The sequence below is a fragment of the Tachyglossus aculeatus genome, chromosome X1 (genome assembly GCF_015852505.1).
Source record: "Tachyglossus aculeatus isolate mTacAcu1 chromosome X1, mTacAcu1.pri, whole genome shotgun sequence".
Lineage (NCBI taxonomy): Eukaryota > Metazoa > Chordata > Mammalia > Monotremata > Tachyglossidae > Tachyglossus > Tachyglossus aculeatus.
Genome location: NC_052101.1, coordinates 16,445,769 through 16,462,868, shown reverse-complemented (window position 1 = coordinate 16,462,868; position 17,100 = coordinate 16,445,769). Strand labels below are relative to the sequence as shown.

At 49.2% G+C, this 17,100-nt stretch overlaps 1 protein-coding gene across 5 annotated transcripts in view; it reads right to left on the bottom strand.

The window, feature by feature from the left end:
• LOC119919573 (xanthine dehydrogenase/oxidase-like) overlaps positions 1-17,100 on the bottom strand; it is a 53,669-nt gene that overhangs the window by 14,927 nt on the left and 21,642 nt on the right. For all 5 annotated transcript variants that reach the window (XM_038740108.1, XM_038740107.1, XM_038740111.1 and 2 more), the window contains exons 11-27: positions 16,381-16,473; positions 15,790-15,941; positions 14,728-14,821; positions 13,811-13,920; positions 13,227-13,396; positions 12,857-13,031; positions 10,874-10,957; positions 10,274-10,443; positions 7,702-7,825; positions 7,039-7,158; positions 6,642-6,744; positions 5,940-6,064; positions 4,172-4,305; positions 3,943-4,030; positions 3,207-3,293; positions 1,223-1,414; positions 781-926 (exon numbers count right to left, since the gene is read on the bottom strand). In XM_038740108.1, coding sequence (XP_038596036.1) covers positions 781-926; positions 1,223-1,414; positions 3,207-3,293; positions 3,943-4,030; positions 4,172-4,305; positions 5,940-6,064; positions 6,642-6,744; positions 7,039-7,158; positions 7,702-7,825; positions 10,274-10,443; positions 10,874-10,957; positions 12,857-13,031; positions 13,227-13,396; positions 13,811-13,920; positions 14,728-14,821; positions 15,790-15,941; positions 16,381-16,473 — 2,167 coding nt within the window. The remainder of the gene's footprint in view (positions 1-780; positions 927-1,222; positions 1,415-3,206; positions 3,294-3,942; positions 4,031-4,171; positions 4,306-5,939; positions 6,065-6,641; positions 6,745-7,038; positions 7,159-7,701; positions 7,826-10,273; positions 10,444-10,873; positions 10,958-12,856; positions 13,032-13,226; positions 13,397-13,810; positions 13,921-14,727; positions 14,822-15,789; positions 15,942-16,380; positions 16,474-17,100) is intronic.

Sequence of the window (17,100 nt, the reverse complement as noted above, 5' to 3'; positions counted from 1 at the left end):
AATTATGCGGAGTCACGGGCCTGATTTTCTCTCACTGACTTAACAGCAAACCAGGAGCAGGTGGGCTGCAGAATCAGGTCAGGGTTTGCAGTGGGGATGTAGTCCATCTTTAGCATTAGTCATCTTCCCTACAGCAGACCCAGCATTCCTGCAAGCTCCAGGGACCTGGACCTCGCCACGCCTCCTCTACTCCAGCACAGACAGCCTGCTTTCTCCTTGCATTTGCTTTTTTTAATGATATTGTTAAGAGCTTTCTTTGGGATGAACAAGCACCCTTCTAAGTGCTGGGGTAAATACAAGATGATCGGGTTGGACAGAGTCTCTGTCCCACATGGGGCTCACAGACTAAATTGGAGGGAGGAGGATTTAATCCCCATTTTACAGATGAGGTACCTGAAGAGATATTAAGTGACTTGCCCAAGGTCACACAGCTGACAAGTGGCAGGGCTTAGAACTCAGGTCCTCTGACTCCATGGCCCACAGTCTTTTCACTAGGCCTAGCTGCATCTGCGCATGTCTGTGCCAACTTGGCCAGCGTTTCCTAACCGGAGACATCGTAAGCCAGCTGGGAGTCATCAGACCTATCATGAGGTGACTGCAGCTCATCACCCTGGGCTCTTCTCTCCTGCTCCCCAAATGAAAAGCATCTCAGAATTCTCCGGGACCAAAAAACCCAAATGGTCTTGCATCTTGAGTGCTTATCTTCCCACCCTCAGCTTAGAGGAACATGGATGGTCACAGCAGGCCGCACTGCCCAGGGATGGTCCCTCCCCCGCTGACCTGTTAAACGTCTCGATTTCCCTCCTCCTGGCATGGTACTGGGAGCTCTCCAGGCACTCTGACCAGCACCGGGGCAGCGTGAACCCCTCCAGTTTCTGGTTATAGTGAGTCAGGTCTCCGTCCTCGTACATATTCAGTCTCCGCACCTGCCCCAAGGCAGACAGAGGATCAGTGTGGCAGGAAACACAGGGACTTTGGCCCAGCACTGCGGGCATATCTCACTCTCTCCGCCCCCCTCCGAAATCCTCTCAACCACATCCCTCTCCCCACCACCAAAACTGTGCCAACCACCTTCTTCTCTCCCTCCTCCAAACTGTCCCAATCACCTCCCTCTCCCCCTCCTCCAAACTGCCCCATTTTAGGAAGCAATTAGTGTGTCTCTGTGGGGAGTGACAGGAGTGAAGTCTCTCCTCAGGATGTCTGTCCCAAGTCCCTTACTTACTTCCTCAGGCGGGAGGCCACACTTCACAGCAATTTCACTCATCCAGGACTCAGCTATGAACATCCCCTGGGGTGACCCGAAGCCCCGGAAGGCCGTGTTGGAGGGGAGGTTGGTCTTGCAAAGTTTCCCGGTGCCCCGGATGTTGGGGATTTTATAGCAATTGTCCATGTTGAATACGGCTGACTCCAAAATCTGGAAAGGGAGATGAAGGACAGGAAAGAGTTATGGGTTTATCCACTGGCTCCCCTAGAAAAGTCTTCTGGTTGATAATAATAATGATGGCATTTATTAAGTACTTACTATGTGCAAAGCACTGTTCTAAGCGCTGGGGAGCTTACAAGGTGATCAGGTTGTCCCAAGGGGGCTCACAGTCTTAATCCTCTTTTAACAGTTGAGGTAACTGAGGCCTAGAGAAGTTAAGTGACTTTCCCAAAGTCACACAGCTGCTAAGTGAAAGAGAAGGGATTGGAACCCATGACCTCTGACTCCAAAGCCCATGCTCTTTCCATTGAGCCATGCTGCTTCTCCTGATGAAAATCCTTAAATGTTACTCATGTGAGTTTCCAGGCTGTGGGATTATACCATGGAAACCCTCCAGGTGAGGAGAGCCTGCTTTCTGCAGGTGTGCTTTGAAGGTTACATTAGCAGCTCCGTGGCTGGAGGCTCTCAGCCCAAACTAAAGTCTAAATGACAGATGCCAGAGACGATTATAATATGGTTTAATCTGTGCAGGGCACATTTGGGCTAGAGGCAGAAGGGCTCCCTTGAGGCAGAAACTCAACCAGTAAATCCAACAGACTGTAGACTGGGTGGTCCATGACAGTTTCCCTGTGGAGCTCAGAGCCCTGAGCCCTTTACAGACAAATAGCTCCATCCTCCACTATAGTTAGCAAGCGTTAACCTCTTCTATCATCCTTACTGTATATTATCAATGGACCATTTAACATCCCCATTCCCCTGGTACTCTATTATAAACCTCTCGTCCATGAATTTGTCCTACTTTCATGAACCTACTGATAATTGTCACCTGCACAACTTTCTGTAGTAAACGATTCCATGCATTTACCACTTGGTGTGTGGAAAAGTGTTTTGTTTGATCAATCAATGGTATTTGGTGATTGCTTGCTATGCACAAATCACTGCAGTAATGGCTTGGGAGAGGAAATTACAATAGAGTTGGTAGGCATGATCCCTGCCTACGAGGAGTTTACAGCCCAGAGTTTGTTTGAACTTACCAGTGTCAGGTTTTCTAGGATTCCTGCCCTTCCCCACAACCATTCTCTTGATGTGGAATTTGATGAATAACAACTCCTTGTTGGCTATGTTAACAGTCTTCATGATTGGGTAAACTTCAACCATGGCCCCACTCAGCCTGCAATTTTCCAGAGTGGCAAGGCTATATCCCACCAAGTCCTTCCAGAACCATGAAGTCAAGTCAGGAGATATGGCCAAGAGGAAGCAGATAAGAACTAGCCACAGGCACCCAGGAATTCTCCAAATCTGCACTGCTGGTTCTATGACAGTTTCCTGCCATCTGGAAAGCATCAGGTTTGGTGATAACACCTCCCAGAATCCTCAGTTTCTGAACACAGCTTCACGATGAAACCACACATTCTTCCTTCACTCTTGCAGTGCACAGGAGAGGATCTAGCTCATTGTTTCTGGCCCACTTGCCTCAAATCCCTACCCATCTCCACACGCCAGAACAGAGTCCCAGTCTTCTGACTCAGTCCAAGGAACCAAACCAGCTACTCAGAATATGAGCCACATGTGGGACAGGCATTACGTCCGATCTGCTTAAGTCACTCAAATGCTTGGAACAGTGGCTTGCACATATTACTTGGGTAAATAATTCTATTAAAATGACCCCCCAATAACAACAACCCACACTGTCCTGCCTTCAATGTCAGTTCCTTAGTATCTGGGGAACAACCTGTAGCTTCCTCTATCCCACCAAGATTCCAGACGTTGGGGCCCTTCTTACATGCTTCGAGAGATCCAAGCTGTTTCCCGCGTTGTTGTAGTGATCAACTTCCAAAGCCACCACTTTCCCATTCTTCATGAAGCCGACCTAATAGGGAAGCAAAAGGGACCAAGGGATGTAAAGGAAACCTTCTGGAGCTCTCTCAACCACTGGTGTGTCCTAATACATTGACTCTATTCCTCTCCACCCACATACTCCTGGAGAAGGAAATTCCAAGGGAGATGATTAGTATCTAAAAGCTGCCTTTATCCCAGGGAACCACATAGGGTTGGCAGAAGCTACAAACTTGGGGACATTTCACCTAAGCAGCCCGAACCTGGGTGCCAGTCTAGTACCGGTAACAATAATACTCTGTCTTAGAGAGATTTTCAGATTTGCAGAGTGGATGACACTCAGCCTCAGCCACCACCGACTTCATCTCCCAGAGTGGGAAATTGAAGAGCAGAAAGGTAAAGAAACTGAATTCGACTGAGTTGGTGGCAAGGCCCTGGTCATCTGATCGTGGAATTTCTGTGCTTCCCAGAGGATAGCACTGAATTCTTGTGGCAGACCTAGCTGCTTGTATTCTGGGACACCCTGCCAGAAAGGAGCCTGCCTGGGGCATAACTGAAGAAACTCTGGACAGCAACACTCTAGTGCTCCCATTTGGGGACTCTGCAGACTGCATATGCCCCACTCAGTCCCTCCTAAGCGCTCTCTGCTGCCAGCCCTGTCAGGGGTCCCCTCCATCCCTTACCTTATAGCGGGCCATGAAGGGATGCCTTCCGCCCATCACCAGCATGTCTTCATCTCGGTCCAGCATGCTGCGTACGGGACGGCCAGTCCTGGGAGAGACACCCCCACCTTTACCACCCTTCCGGCCTCTCCCAGCCCCGCTCCCGGGCCCTGCCCTGTGTTCCCACAAGAACGTCATTCCCTTCTATAGGCTGCCAGCCCCCCCCCCAGAACCTGTGCTGGGCACTTACCTGTGGGCAGCGAGGGCCACCACTGTGGACAACAGAGTGGTTCTGGACTCCTTTCCTCCAAATCCCCCTCCCAGTCTCTTCACACGAATTACAATCCGGTTCAGTGGGACACCCAAGACTTCGGCAACAAAGTGCTATGGGAAGAAGACACCCCTGAAAATGTCTGGGCATCAAGGTCAACCCCGACAAAGCCAATAGCAGTCAGGGCTGGTTCTAGACCAGCAGCTGGGAGCCTGACCTAAATTCACTGTGTTCACTAGCAGCAAATTCAGGCTCTACCCTGGGCCAGGCACAGCTGTTTCCAGTCCACAGAGCCAAGAGTCTCTCTGGGCCTGGCATCATTAGGCTGTAAGGAATTGTCCTGTACTCTGCTATACACTTTCATGGGCATAGGAGGTGCTCTGTGGAAGAACTGGATACTACTGAATGAATGAAAAACTAGGCACTTACATGCCATTGATGATGGGGATGTTGGGAGTTTCAGACAACATTATCCCCTCCCCAGGTCCTCAGAAGTTCAAATTGTAGTAAAAGCATACTACTAATATTGAGTGGCCACTTGATATAATGGAACATCTCCTCCAAGAGGCCTTCCCTAAGTCCTCCTTTTCTCTTCTCCCACTCCCATTTGCATCACCCTGACTGGCTCCCTTTATTTGTCCCCACAGTACTTATGTACATGTCTGTAATTTATTTACATGTAATTGTCTGTCTCCCCCACTTGACAGTAGGCTCATTATGGGCAGGGAATGTGTCGGCTATTAGTGGAAAAAGCACGGCCTTGGCAGTCAGAGGTCATGGGTTCTACTCCTGGCTCCTCCACTTGTCAACTGTGTGAATTTGGGCAGGTCACTTAACTTCTCTGTGTCTCAGTTACCTCATCTGTAAAATGGGGATTAAGACTGTGAGCCCCACGAGGGACAACCTGATCACCTTGTATTCCCCCCAGCGTTTCGAACAGTGCTTTGCACAGAGTAAACGCTTAAATACCATCATCATTATTATTATTGTTATATCATACTCTCCCAAGCGCCCTGCACACTGTAAGTGATCAATAAACACAACTGACATTGACTAATTAATATGCACATGGAAAGTAGTCCCTGACCAGAGGATTATATGCTTTGAAGTGTGGAGACAAATATATCTATATATATTAGAGATATAGATATATAGTAGATATATATCTTCTCATTGTGCCTCATTCTCGCCTGTCCAACCTGTCTCGCCCAAAGTCACACGGCTGACAAGAGGCGAATCTGGAATTAGAACACATGACCTCTGACTCCCAAGCCCATGCTCTTTCCACTAAGCCCTGCTACTTGAGTGAAGGAGGGAGAGCTGAAAGCAAGGTACAGTTAAGAGGTTTCTTTGGGAGGAACAGAGAGAGCCAGTTGAGGAATAGCCAGTGAAGAGAGCAGACAGGTAAGGTGGGGTGAAGGGGTGGAGAGCCGTGAGGTGATTGGAGGAGTTTTAGCTTGAGGGGGAGGGACAGAGGAAGCCAGAGGGAGGAGAGGAGAGATGAGAATGAGTGTTGTATAGTGATCTGGGAGAGAAGGACAGTCAGCGGGAGGGACATGGAGGTAGCACTCGAGGGTAATGGAGAGGGAGGATCTCCATAGCCCTGGGGAAAAAGAGGGATAATGGACTTAGAGAAGGGGCTCAGATCACAGGCCCTTTACGTTGTCATATTTTTCTGGCATCCGTTTCTGTCTGTCCCTCTTTTCCCTCCTCTGTCCTCCAAAGTCCAACCCGGCCAGTTGGTCACCTGTGTCAGGTCTATGTTCTGGGTGGACACAAAGAGCTCCATCTCTTCTTCTTCTCCTTTTGGGACCGCAATGGTGCACTGAGTCTCCAGATAGTAGTGTTCCTGTCCACCCATGTAGACCTCTCCTAGAAAGGCAATGGGAGATGAAGCCATCAGTGGCACAGAGGCTGAATCTGGACCAGTGGGTAAGCTGGGGAGCTCAGCAAGCACAGGCACTTAAAAGGAGTCGGTTTCTTGGGGAGGAAACACCACAAATACAAGCTGGGAGAAGACTGGGGAGCACAAGAAGATAGTGGAGATCTGGAGCTCAGAAGGTTTCTGAACAAAGGCCATTTGCAAGAGGAAAAGGCCACAGGGAAGGAAAAGGACCCTGTAATAGCAGCAGAGTTTTGGATTGGCTGAGAGAAAAACCTTCCTCTTAAGTGCTGATTCACAGAATACATGATCATGTTCACCCATGGAATCTCCTCCCTTAGACTGCTCTCTCTGGAACAGAGAAACCACTCTCTGACTGGCTGGTATAGGTGGAGTCCTGCCTGGAGGCAGAGGGATGGACTGAGTGACTTCCTGTGGTCCCTTACAGTCGGGAGCTCAGGGATTTGCCAATACGGGGGAGATTTCCACTGAGGCCGTGGTGATTATATGTCATCTTCTCAGACAAAGCTCAGCCTCCGTGATACTTCTAGAACATTCTCCCAGCACCTTCGAGGATGTGCTCAGCATCAGCAAATCCCTTCTGCAGGTCTCCTTTCTCAATCTTCAGCGGAGGGCCACTATCGTAAAATGAGTTTTTCTTCAGGGCATCCTGAAAAGTGAGAGCGGAACATTGGGTTATCATAGCAGTTGGAACAGCAGGAGGGGAAAGAGAATGTGAAACTCTCAGAGCTGTAGCACCCTTTATCTCTCGCTCATCATGCTCACTGGGATAGAGGGAGGGAGTTATTGGCAGGGGGAGGGGCAGCCTCCTCCTCCAGAGTAAACTCCACAGCCACGCAGAGGGGGCAAGCACCACGACCAGCAATCACTGAGCTGGAAAGCAATTTGGGGAGGATGGGGCGGGCAGCGAGGGACTGGGAGGGCAGGGCAAGGAGTAGCCCACCTCCATCGAGATGATTGCAGGGAGTTCCTCGTAGGTGATCTTCACGGCTCTAGCAGCTCTCTGGGCATGCTCAGGGGTGTCGGCCACCACGGCTCCGATGATGTGCCCGATGCAAGTGACCTACAAACAGACACACAGGCTCCATTGCCAAGCTTCCCCGGGCATATATGTTAAAAGTATTGATTTGGTTCTGGTCCTCAAAGCCATGGACCCAATATTCCACCTGACCAACATAATAATAATAATAATAATAATAATAATAATAATAATGGTATTTGTTAAGTGCTTACTATGTGCCAAGCACTATTCTAAGCACTGGGGTAGATACAGGGTAATCAGGTTGTCCCACCTGGGGCTCACACTTTTAATCCCCATTTTACAGATGAGGTAACTGAGGTACAGAAGTTTTCAGGAGCCAAGAAGCTCCGATCGGTTTTCTAACAACAGCCCTGAAATATTTGCTGTCCTAGTCAGTTCCCAGCTCCTCAGAGGCTGTCATTTCAACTTTCTCCGCATTCTCCCGCAGGCCCACCATCTCCAGACTGGTTTCAGTCCCACTGGTTCCCACTCCATGCCCACAGGCCAATTTCCAACCGAATGAAAATTCCTCTCGCTTCCCTCTTTAGACATTTCAGGAGAACCTCTCTCCATTCCACACCATACCTCATCTTTAGCAAAGACTGTTTCATCACTGCCCAGCCCAGTGATGTTGCTCCCAGGAATATCATCGGCCGAGAGGAAGCACTCAAATCCGGGGACATTCTGGGCTTCCGACGTATCGATCGATCTGTGGGGAGGAGGCACGTATGTGGGGAGGAGACCCCAACCCCCTATCTCGGTGGAAGGCTGTCCGTTCTACAGGGCTGGGCTGGGTCAGCCCTGGCAGAGCCAAGGGAACCCAATTCCCTCGTTGCATGAGTTGCCACTGCCAGGAACCAAGCCCTGGTAGCTGCCCTGCCAGTCCCCTCCAGCTGGACCCAGCAATCAATCAATCACCGGCATTTATTGAGCGCTCTCTATGTGGAGAGCACTGTTCTAAGAGCTTGGGAGAGAACGATACAAGAGAGCTGGCAGACATGTTCCCTTCCCATAATAAGCTTATGGTCTAAAGGGGGAGACAGACAATAATAAGAATAAGTAATTTACAATAAATAATTTAAAGATAAGTACACAAGGGGCTGGTACAGAGGCTGAAATGTGGAGATTGAAGACCCTCCATCAGAGTACAGCCAACAAAAAATGAAGGTGTGGAGACTGAGGTCATTCTACATACTTTACTGTATTACAGAATTGGAGATTTTGGATTCATTATGCATTGGGATCAATTTAGAACTGTCACAATCAGGAGATTTTGTTTCTCCAAAGAAGGCTATACGCATGCATATTGTTAGAAGTAATGTCTCCATCAAGCTGAGAAACAAACAGAGTTTTATCTTGGACTTATCCTTCTAAGAGCTCAGAGTGTTTTCACACACACTATTTCATTTTGTTTTTCCAACATTCCAATGAGGAAGTGGTGGGCACAAACTACTCCTACTGTACACATGCAGAAACTGAAATGCAAGGAGTTAAGTTGTCCAAAGTCATCTGAGTCAGTCAGAGGTAGAGCCAGGACTAGAATTCAACTCTACTGACACCAGACCAAGCTGTCAGCCTTTCTGCAGGTCCCCTGCACCCCAAATACCTCACTGAAAGAGTTTCCAACCTCAGGGGCAAAATCTGAAAATAGAATTCTCATTCTCTTTTGACCAGTTTCACCAACAGACAATTTTCACAAGTCTACCATAAATTGGCAACTCTTTGCTCGAAAAGAACAACCATCTTTCTCTAGTCCTGTTGGGAGAAGGGAGTTAAAGATGACATCCTGAAACAAACGCAAGCTCAAAAACTTGGTTACAGAAGCCACTGCCTTCTTGGTTTACTCCTGCACAATAAGTACCTTTTCAATATGTAAACTAAAATAGAAGCTGTGGATTTTCAGAAACTGGGGAAGCCTCAACTTTGAAGCACGTAAAACTGCCAAGAGAGATGTCCATAATCAAGGAATTACCACTGAAAACTATTATCTTGTTTAGAAGATTATTTAATAATGATTTGTACTTCCCAAGAGCTTAGTACAGTGCTCTGCACACAGTAAGCACTCAATAAATACAATTGAATGAATGAACGAACATGTACAGGACTCACTAACAGCTTTTATTAGATAGGGCCTATAGATGTGATTCCTTTGCTTTTTAATAATAGCAATAATAATAATGATGATGGTATTTGTTAAGTGATTCTTATGTGCGAAGCACTGTTCTGAGCGCCGGGGGCGGATACAAGGTGATCAGATTGACCCACATGGGGCTCATCGTCTTAATCCCCTTTTTACAGATGAGGTAACTGAGGCACAGAGAAGTTAAGTGACTTGCCCAAAGTCACACGGCTGACAAGTGGCGGAGTCGAGATTAGAACCCATGACCTCTGACTCCCAAACCCATGCTCTTTCTACTGAGCCACGCTGCTTCTTTTTCACTTCGTTGTTATCGTTTAGTGACTGTGGTCTTCATAAGGTGGTCTTCATTCATTAGAATAATGAATAATTATAATAATTATAATGAATAACAACAATCATAATAAGGTAGTCTTCATTCATTACAGAAGCAGCGTGGCTCAGTGGAAAGAGCCCGGGCTTTGGAGTCAGAGGTCACGGGTTCAAATCCAGGCTCCGCCAATTGTCAGCTGTGTGACTTCGGGCAAGTCACTTAACTTCTCTGGGCCTCAGTTACCTCATGTGTAAAATGGGGATTAAAACTGTTAAACCCCCCCACGTGGGACAACCCGATCACCTTGTAACCTCCCCAGCAGTTACAACAGTGCTTTGTACATAGTAAGCGCTTAACAAATGCCATTACTATTATTATTATTATCATCATCTCAGAGAGGTAGCAAGAGGATGCTGAGTTTCTGACTCACTGCTCTACTCACCCAATTCCACTCCCTCCAACCTTCTCAATTAAGCAGGATTCCTTCCAGGATGAGGAGGCATAATTACAACATTCATTGCATATTATCATTTTGCCTTCTGAGATTACCCCAAGGATGTGAGTCACATCCACTCTCTGACTTGTCACACTGCATCGTGGGGGATTCTCGGGCTGATGCCTTTGACCTGAGCATTGATGGCCCCATCGTGGCCCCTGTGGAGCAGTGATCCTAACCCCCAACACGCCCAAATCTCGGCTACACTCACTTGATCCTGGCGTGGGCCTTGGTGCTGGTGACCAGTCGCAGGTAGAGCTCGTTGGAATACAGGGGGATGTCGTCGCAGTACACAGCCTCCCCACAGGCCTGCCTGGCAGCTGCGAGGTGGGGCAGGGGCCGGCCCACCATGTCTTCCTCAGACTGCCCCCTGGGCACCTCCTGGAACCAAAGTGGGGCCAATCAGGGTCTGGGGAAACTCCGTGGGAAGGTTTCCTGGGTCTCTCTGGCAGTCGAGGTCCGAGCCCTTCGACAGGGTGGCTAAGGGAGCGAGGAAAGGAGAAGGTGGGGAGGATGTGGGAGACAACAGAAGTGAGGAAGGATGGGAAAAGTTCCCTTCCCCCCACCACCAGGCCGGCCATGATGAACACAGGCAGAGGTGTAAGTGTGAACGGTGATAACAGGGAGGTGAATCAGGGACAGTTTGGATATCAATCTGAATCTGAGTCTATCCTTGTCCATCCAGAGGTGTGCAGTCACTTTGGATTATTTCCTAAGCCCCCATCCCCCAATACCCCACCATTACTGACCAAACATAATTCACCACTCACCTCGACTCAGAGTTGTCCATGTGGGGGGTTCCTCCCCTTACCTGGAAAAGCTGGACGTTGGCCGGGGGGTCTTTGTGAAAGCGAGCAGTGGCGCTGACACAGGTGGGGTCCAGGTTTCCACACTCCTGCACGGGACAGAGAGCAGAGCACAAGATGGGTCAAACTTTTGCTCCCTTTGTTGTTTCTCTTTTCCGCTGGCCCGACTTTCCTCAGGTCCTTTCCCTCAGTGCCCTCACACCCTTGCTTGGTCCTCTCTGTACTTCACATTCTAGAAAAGCTGGCCCACCCTTTCAGTGTGATGGCTGGGGTCTCTGCCGTGGGGAAATTTCTCTTTCCAGGAGGATCTGTAGGGAGAGCTACAAGGGCTTGGACTGAATGGGCTGGGATCCCTCTCCCAGCCTGGCTGCAGGGCTAAGCATTCGGGAATCAGCCATGGACCATGGATCTGTCCCTGCCTCCCCTCATTCTCAGCCAACTGGGCAGAGGTGGGCGAGATGGAGAAAGAATGACTGTCCCAACATGTATGTGAAATTAAATGCGAGGAGGAGGGTGAGCTATGGGACACTTACATTCATTCATTCATTCAATTGTATTTATTGAGCGCTTACTGTGTGCAGAGCACTGTACTAAGCACTTGGGAACGACAAGTCAGCCACATATAGAGACGGACCCTACCCAACAACGGGTTCACAGTCTAGAAGGAGGGATACAGACATCAAAACAAGTTAACAGGCATCAATATAAATAAATAGAATTACAGATATAAACACATCAGCAAAACAGAGGTGCATGGAGGGAAATGGCAAGATTAACATCCTGTTGTCAACCTCTTGCTCACTGCCTCCCTCTCCAAACTTGACGGAGCAGTGCTCTGCCCATCTTCAAAGCCCATCTCCTCTGGGAAGCCTTCGCCAAATGATTTCTTAGCTTCCCACCTTAGACTTATCCTACTTCTTCCCCAGCATTTCACCTAAGCCCTTATCAACTTGCACAATCGCAGAACACGTTTTTACACATCTTTCCTACTTTTTACTTAAGCAATAATTCATATACATATTCTCTTCTTCTTTCTCCTATCTGTAATTAATTTAGTATCTGTCTTCCTCTACTAGGTTTTAAGACCCTTGAGGGCAAGGAAAATGCCCACTAGTTTTATTTTATTCTCCCAAGCACTTTATCCAGGGCTTGGCACATAGAAAGTGAAGAATAATAATAATAATAATAATAATAATAATAATAATAATAATAACTGTGGTATTTAAGTGTCCACTTTGTGCCAGGCATTGTACAAAGCATTAGTGATGAATAATAGCAATAATAATAATAGCATGTTAAGCACTTATGTGCAAAGCACTGTTCTAAGCACTGGTGGGGGGGGAAACAAGGTGATCAGGTTGTCATCAATCGTATTTATTGAGCACTTACTGTGTGCAGAGCACTGTACTAAGCGCTTGCCTACGTGGGGCTCACAGTCTTAATCCCCATTTTACAGATGAGGTAACTGGCATAGAGAAGTAAAGTGACTTGCCCAAGGCCACACAGAAGACAAGTGGCAGAGCAGGATTATAACCCATGACCTTCGAACACCCAAGTCCATGCTCTGTCCACTATGCCATGCTGCTTCCCCATAGATAGTAGTGGTTGAGCTCCCCTTGAGCTCTCACACACCTTTCGTCCCTCTCTCCACTCCCCTCCCTCATTCTAGAATGCAGCAGTCCATCCGGAGTCAGGCGAGCTAAATTATGAGAGAGGGTATGGAGGGAGAAGGAGAGTGAAGAAGAGAGCTGGGAAAAGGAAGGAGAGAGGGAAGAAGAGATTCCCCACGTGATCCTGAGTGGAAGGGATGGGTCCCTGCCCCCATTTCTATAGTGGGATTAAAGCAGTGGAGACTGTGGTTGGAGAGAGAGAGAAAGTGGATCAGAGGAGGTTGAGGGGAGTCAAAAAGGGTGGGGCAGGGGAGGAGAGGGACCAGAGGAGCACAGCCATGGATGGTCTCTGCTCTGACCAGGACAAACGCCACTGACCTCTCCGATGCTCTTCTTGTTGAGTTTCAGGAGCACGGTGAGGTAGAACTTGAAGAAGAAGCTGAGGGTGAGCGTGCGCCGGAACTCCACCATCCCACCCGGCGCATCGGGAGCCAGGCGGAGCTCCTCCTCCAGACCAGCACACACATCCGCCAGCAACGACTCGTCCCAGTCTCTGCCCGGGGAAAGAGGAGGGAAAGCCTGAGAGAGGCCCAAGGGAGGGATGGAAGGCAGAGGTCCCATTCCATGGCAGCCCAGGAAAGTGGGAAAATGGCAGCCGGAACAGCAGCAAACTCTGCCAATATGTTAGTGGAGGGCTCTCTTCTACCCACCAGCTCCATTACAGGACGGCCATTTAGGATTCTCTTACCTTCCCGTCTGCTTTCTGCTGGTCTCTGGGGCCTGCAGGATTCTATCTCCCAGTCCCCCAAAACTCATCTCCAACTCTTGCACCTGCATGGTACCCTGCTTGAACAGGACTCTCATTCCACAGGTCACATCATGGCGGGAGATTTGCTTGAAGGCGGAGAAGTATTCATCCTAGAGCAAACAACAAAACAACTTCCAACACCAGGGAGCAGCCAGGATGGTTAGAGGAAGCAATAAACATCAGAGCAATAAAGTGTATGACTTTGGGCCCTCCCTGAGAAACAGGGATGAACACAGATCCATCCTTACCCCAGCCTCCTTCGTCGCTTCTTGGATCTCTAGCCCCTTCAAATAAGGGGGAAATAAGGACAATTTCAGCAGACTGGAGATTTGATCCAGAGAATTGCTCATCCTGACCACGACCCACAGAGGGATAATTCTCCAAGATGATAGGAGTGATGGATCAAAGACTGGTCATTAGTGCAAAAAGCAAGTGACACTTTAGCTTACTGACAGGCCCCAGATTTGAGTTCAAATGACCAGCTAAGCCACTAGCATTCTGGTTCAGTTGGTTCTTGCCCTTACCTCTCCACTGTAGGGAATCTGGATAGAGAGGAGTATCTCCTCTGGGGTGAGGATCGTCTTTCTGGAGCCCTTATAGAACGTGTGATCCATCCGGATGGTTCTTCTCTTTCCTGGGCAGCAATAAAACACCTCAGGCTGAAGCAAACAGGGCTCCCATGGCACTCTGTCAGCTTGGCATCTAACTCCACTCTAAGATAGTAGTGCAGTGTGGTGTCTAGGTGCAGGGAAGATTTAAAGTTAAGGAGGTGACTAGCTTAGTGGGGGAAGATTAGGGCTCCTCCACCTTGAGGCACTAGAAGTGCCCAATTGGGTCCCTGGGATTAGTGACAAGGAGGTTTTTCATTGCTCTAATTCCACTTTCCCAATTTGTGGCTCTGGGCCAGTTCTGGGGTCCTGATGGGGAAATCCACTTTGCTGACCCTCCCCTCGAGTTGGGCAGATGAGAATCGAGGTGGCCTTGGGCATCACAGTTCACTCCGACCTCAAGTGGACAGACAGACCAGACCTGTCCACTCTGAACAAGTGCTTAGTACAGTGCTCTGCACACAGTAAGCGCTCAATAAATACGATTGAATGAATGAATGAATGAACCCTGAGAATTAGTCTGTTCCCGGTTTCTCCTTTCAGGTACTCCTCCTTCAAATGTTGGTATTTGTTAAGCACTTACTATGTGCCAAGCACTGTTCTAAGCACTGGGGGAGATACAGGGTAATCATCTTGTCCCACGGGGGGCTCACAGTCTTCATTCTCATTTTACAGTTGAGGTAACTGAGGCCCAGAGAAGTGAAGTGACTTGCCCATAGTCAGCTGATAAGTGGCAGAGCCGGGATTAGAACCCACGACCTCTGAGGCCCAAGCCCATGCTCATTCCACTGAGCCACGCTGCTTCTCTGATGTGGCTGACGTGCGTAACTCACCTTTGGACACCAATGTCAGTTTGGCTCCACTCGCCATGAACAAGGGGTTGAGGTCTGAAGCCGGGCTGGCGGCCATGACGTTTCCCCCGATGGACTAGGAATGTGGAAGCAGAATGTGGAGTCAGGGGTCAGAGCTCGCCCCTGGGGAATTGGGGTGGGAGCTTTTTGGTTGGTTCAGGGCCGTGGGGCTGTGGCCCACACAGGGAACCCACACTCCAGCTACAAGACCTCCGGCACAGCAAGGGCAGCAGCAGGAGTGTCCCCCTTCTACACTGTGAGCCTGTTGTTGGATAGAGAACACCCCTATATGTTGCCAACTTGTAATAATAATAATGATGATGGCATTTATTAAGCGCTTACTATGTGCAAAGCACTGGATAATAATAGCATTTATTAAGCACTTACTATGTGCAAAGCACTGGATAATAATGACATTTATTAAGCACTTACTATGTGCAAAGCACTGGATAATAATGGCATTTATTAAGCGCTTACTATGTGCAAAGCACAGTTCTAAGCGCTGGGGAGGTTACAAGGTTATCGGGTTATCCCACATGGGTTGGTTAACAGTTTTAATCCCCATTTTACAGATGAAGTAATTTGAGGCCCAGAGAAGTTAAGTGACTTGCCCAAAGTCACACAGCTGACAATTGGCGGAGGCTGGATTTGAACCCATGACCTCTGACTCCAAAGCCCATGCTCTTTCCATTGAGTCACGCTGCTTCACTTCCCAAGCACTTAGTACAGTGCTCTGCACACAGTAAGCACTCAATAAATACGATTGAATGAATAAATGAATGAATGAATGAGTGGCATGCTCCTCTTCAGGCTACCCCCACTGAAACTTGGGCGGGAAAAGGAAGGTCAGGATTTGGGGCGGAGGGGACTTAGAGTCGGTGCTCGATTCCTAATTTCTGGCCTTTCCTCTGAATCATTCTCCTCCTGAAACCATTTTCTATCAGAAGGAAAGGGGGATGTGGGACCCCAAGTCACTGAGACAGGGGGATGCGTTGTGAGTTACCGATCCCAACCACAGCCCAAAGCTTAGGCCTAGGCCCTCACCGCAACTGATTTGATCTGCTTCCCAGAAAACCAGCGTAACTGTTCCAAGATTCCCTGGAACACCGCCGTCTTGTGGGCAGGGAGCTTGGCCACGGCCGCTGCAAGTGTCTCCTCCATGGAGCTCAGGGTGCAGGAGGCCCCAAAGGAGATACCTGGGAATGGAGAGACATAGACCTGCATCACCTCGCTGCCCCCCAAATTCCTCCACCCTCATCTGAGCGAGTCGGGGCAGGGAAGAGTTTCATACAGACTCTCCCACCTTGAAATATTCAAGACAAAACCTGCTCTGGGTAACAGGCAGGGGAAGCATGGGTCATCTTTCGAAGCTAGGGTTGGGACAGGAAGTTCCTGGGAGGCCCCCGAGCCCAGAAATGAAGCTCAGGCATCCACGGACACTTTCTAGGGGCCGACTCTGGTGAGAGGCAGAGTAACACAACCCTTCTCCTGCTAGGGGACTGGGCCTGTGCTGATCACAAAGTTTTGAGAGTTCTTATACAGATGCGTGAGCTTGTACAGATGGGAAGACTGAGGCTAGGGGACTTGCCAAAGTTAAGGCCTCTTCCCAGGGCACAGCGTGGGGCTCTCTCTCACCCTCTGTTCCGTGTTCCACAGCATTCAACTCAGGGATCCAGGCCGGACAAACTAAGACTGGGTACACTTTGTGATCAAACTTCATCTCAATCCCTGGAAGGGAAAAAAGGACAAACCCCATGGGTACCAGTAACCCTGCTGGTCTCCGGGTTGCTCAGGGCCCGTGGTGCTTCAGTCCCAAGACAAGCCACAGAGCTTGTCCCAGACCCTTTTCCAAGGCACCATGGGGCTCAGGCCTCCTCCCCAGCAGTTCCTTGGACATGGACCAGAGATCACCAGGCAGCTGGGCAGCGAGTCAAGTCCGGTATATGTCCGTGTCTTTGCCGTAGCAAGATGTGGCTACCTGAGATGCAGGTTGACTCCACGGAGCGTGCCTGGACAAACCCAGGTTTGTCCAGAAAAGCTGTCAGTTCCAGCCCACAGTAGGGACAAGGGCCTCAAATAGCCTATTGTGTGCCAAGGCCTGGTGGGGGTGGGGGCAGACTGGAGCCCTTCATTCCACGGAAACTGCCCTCTCAAAGGTCACCAATGACCTCCTGCTTGCCAAATCCAACGGCTCATATTCTGTCCTAATCCTCCTCGACCTCTCAGCTGCCTTTGACACTGTGGACCACCCCCTTCTCCTCAACACGCTATCTGACCTTGGCTTCACAGACTCCGTCCTCTCCTGGTTCTCCTCTTATCTCTCCGGTCGTTCTTCTCAGTCTCTTTTGCAGGCTC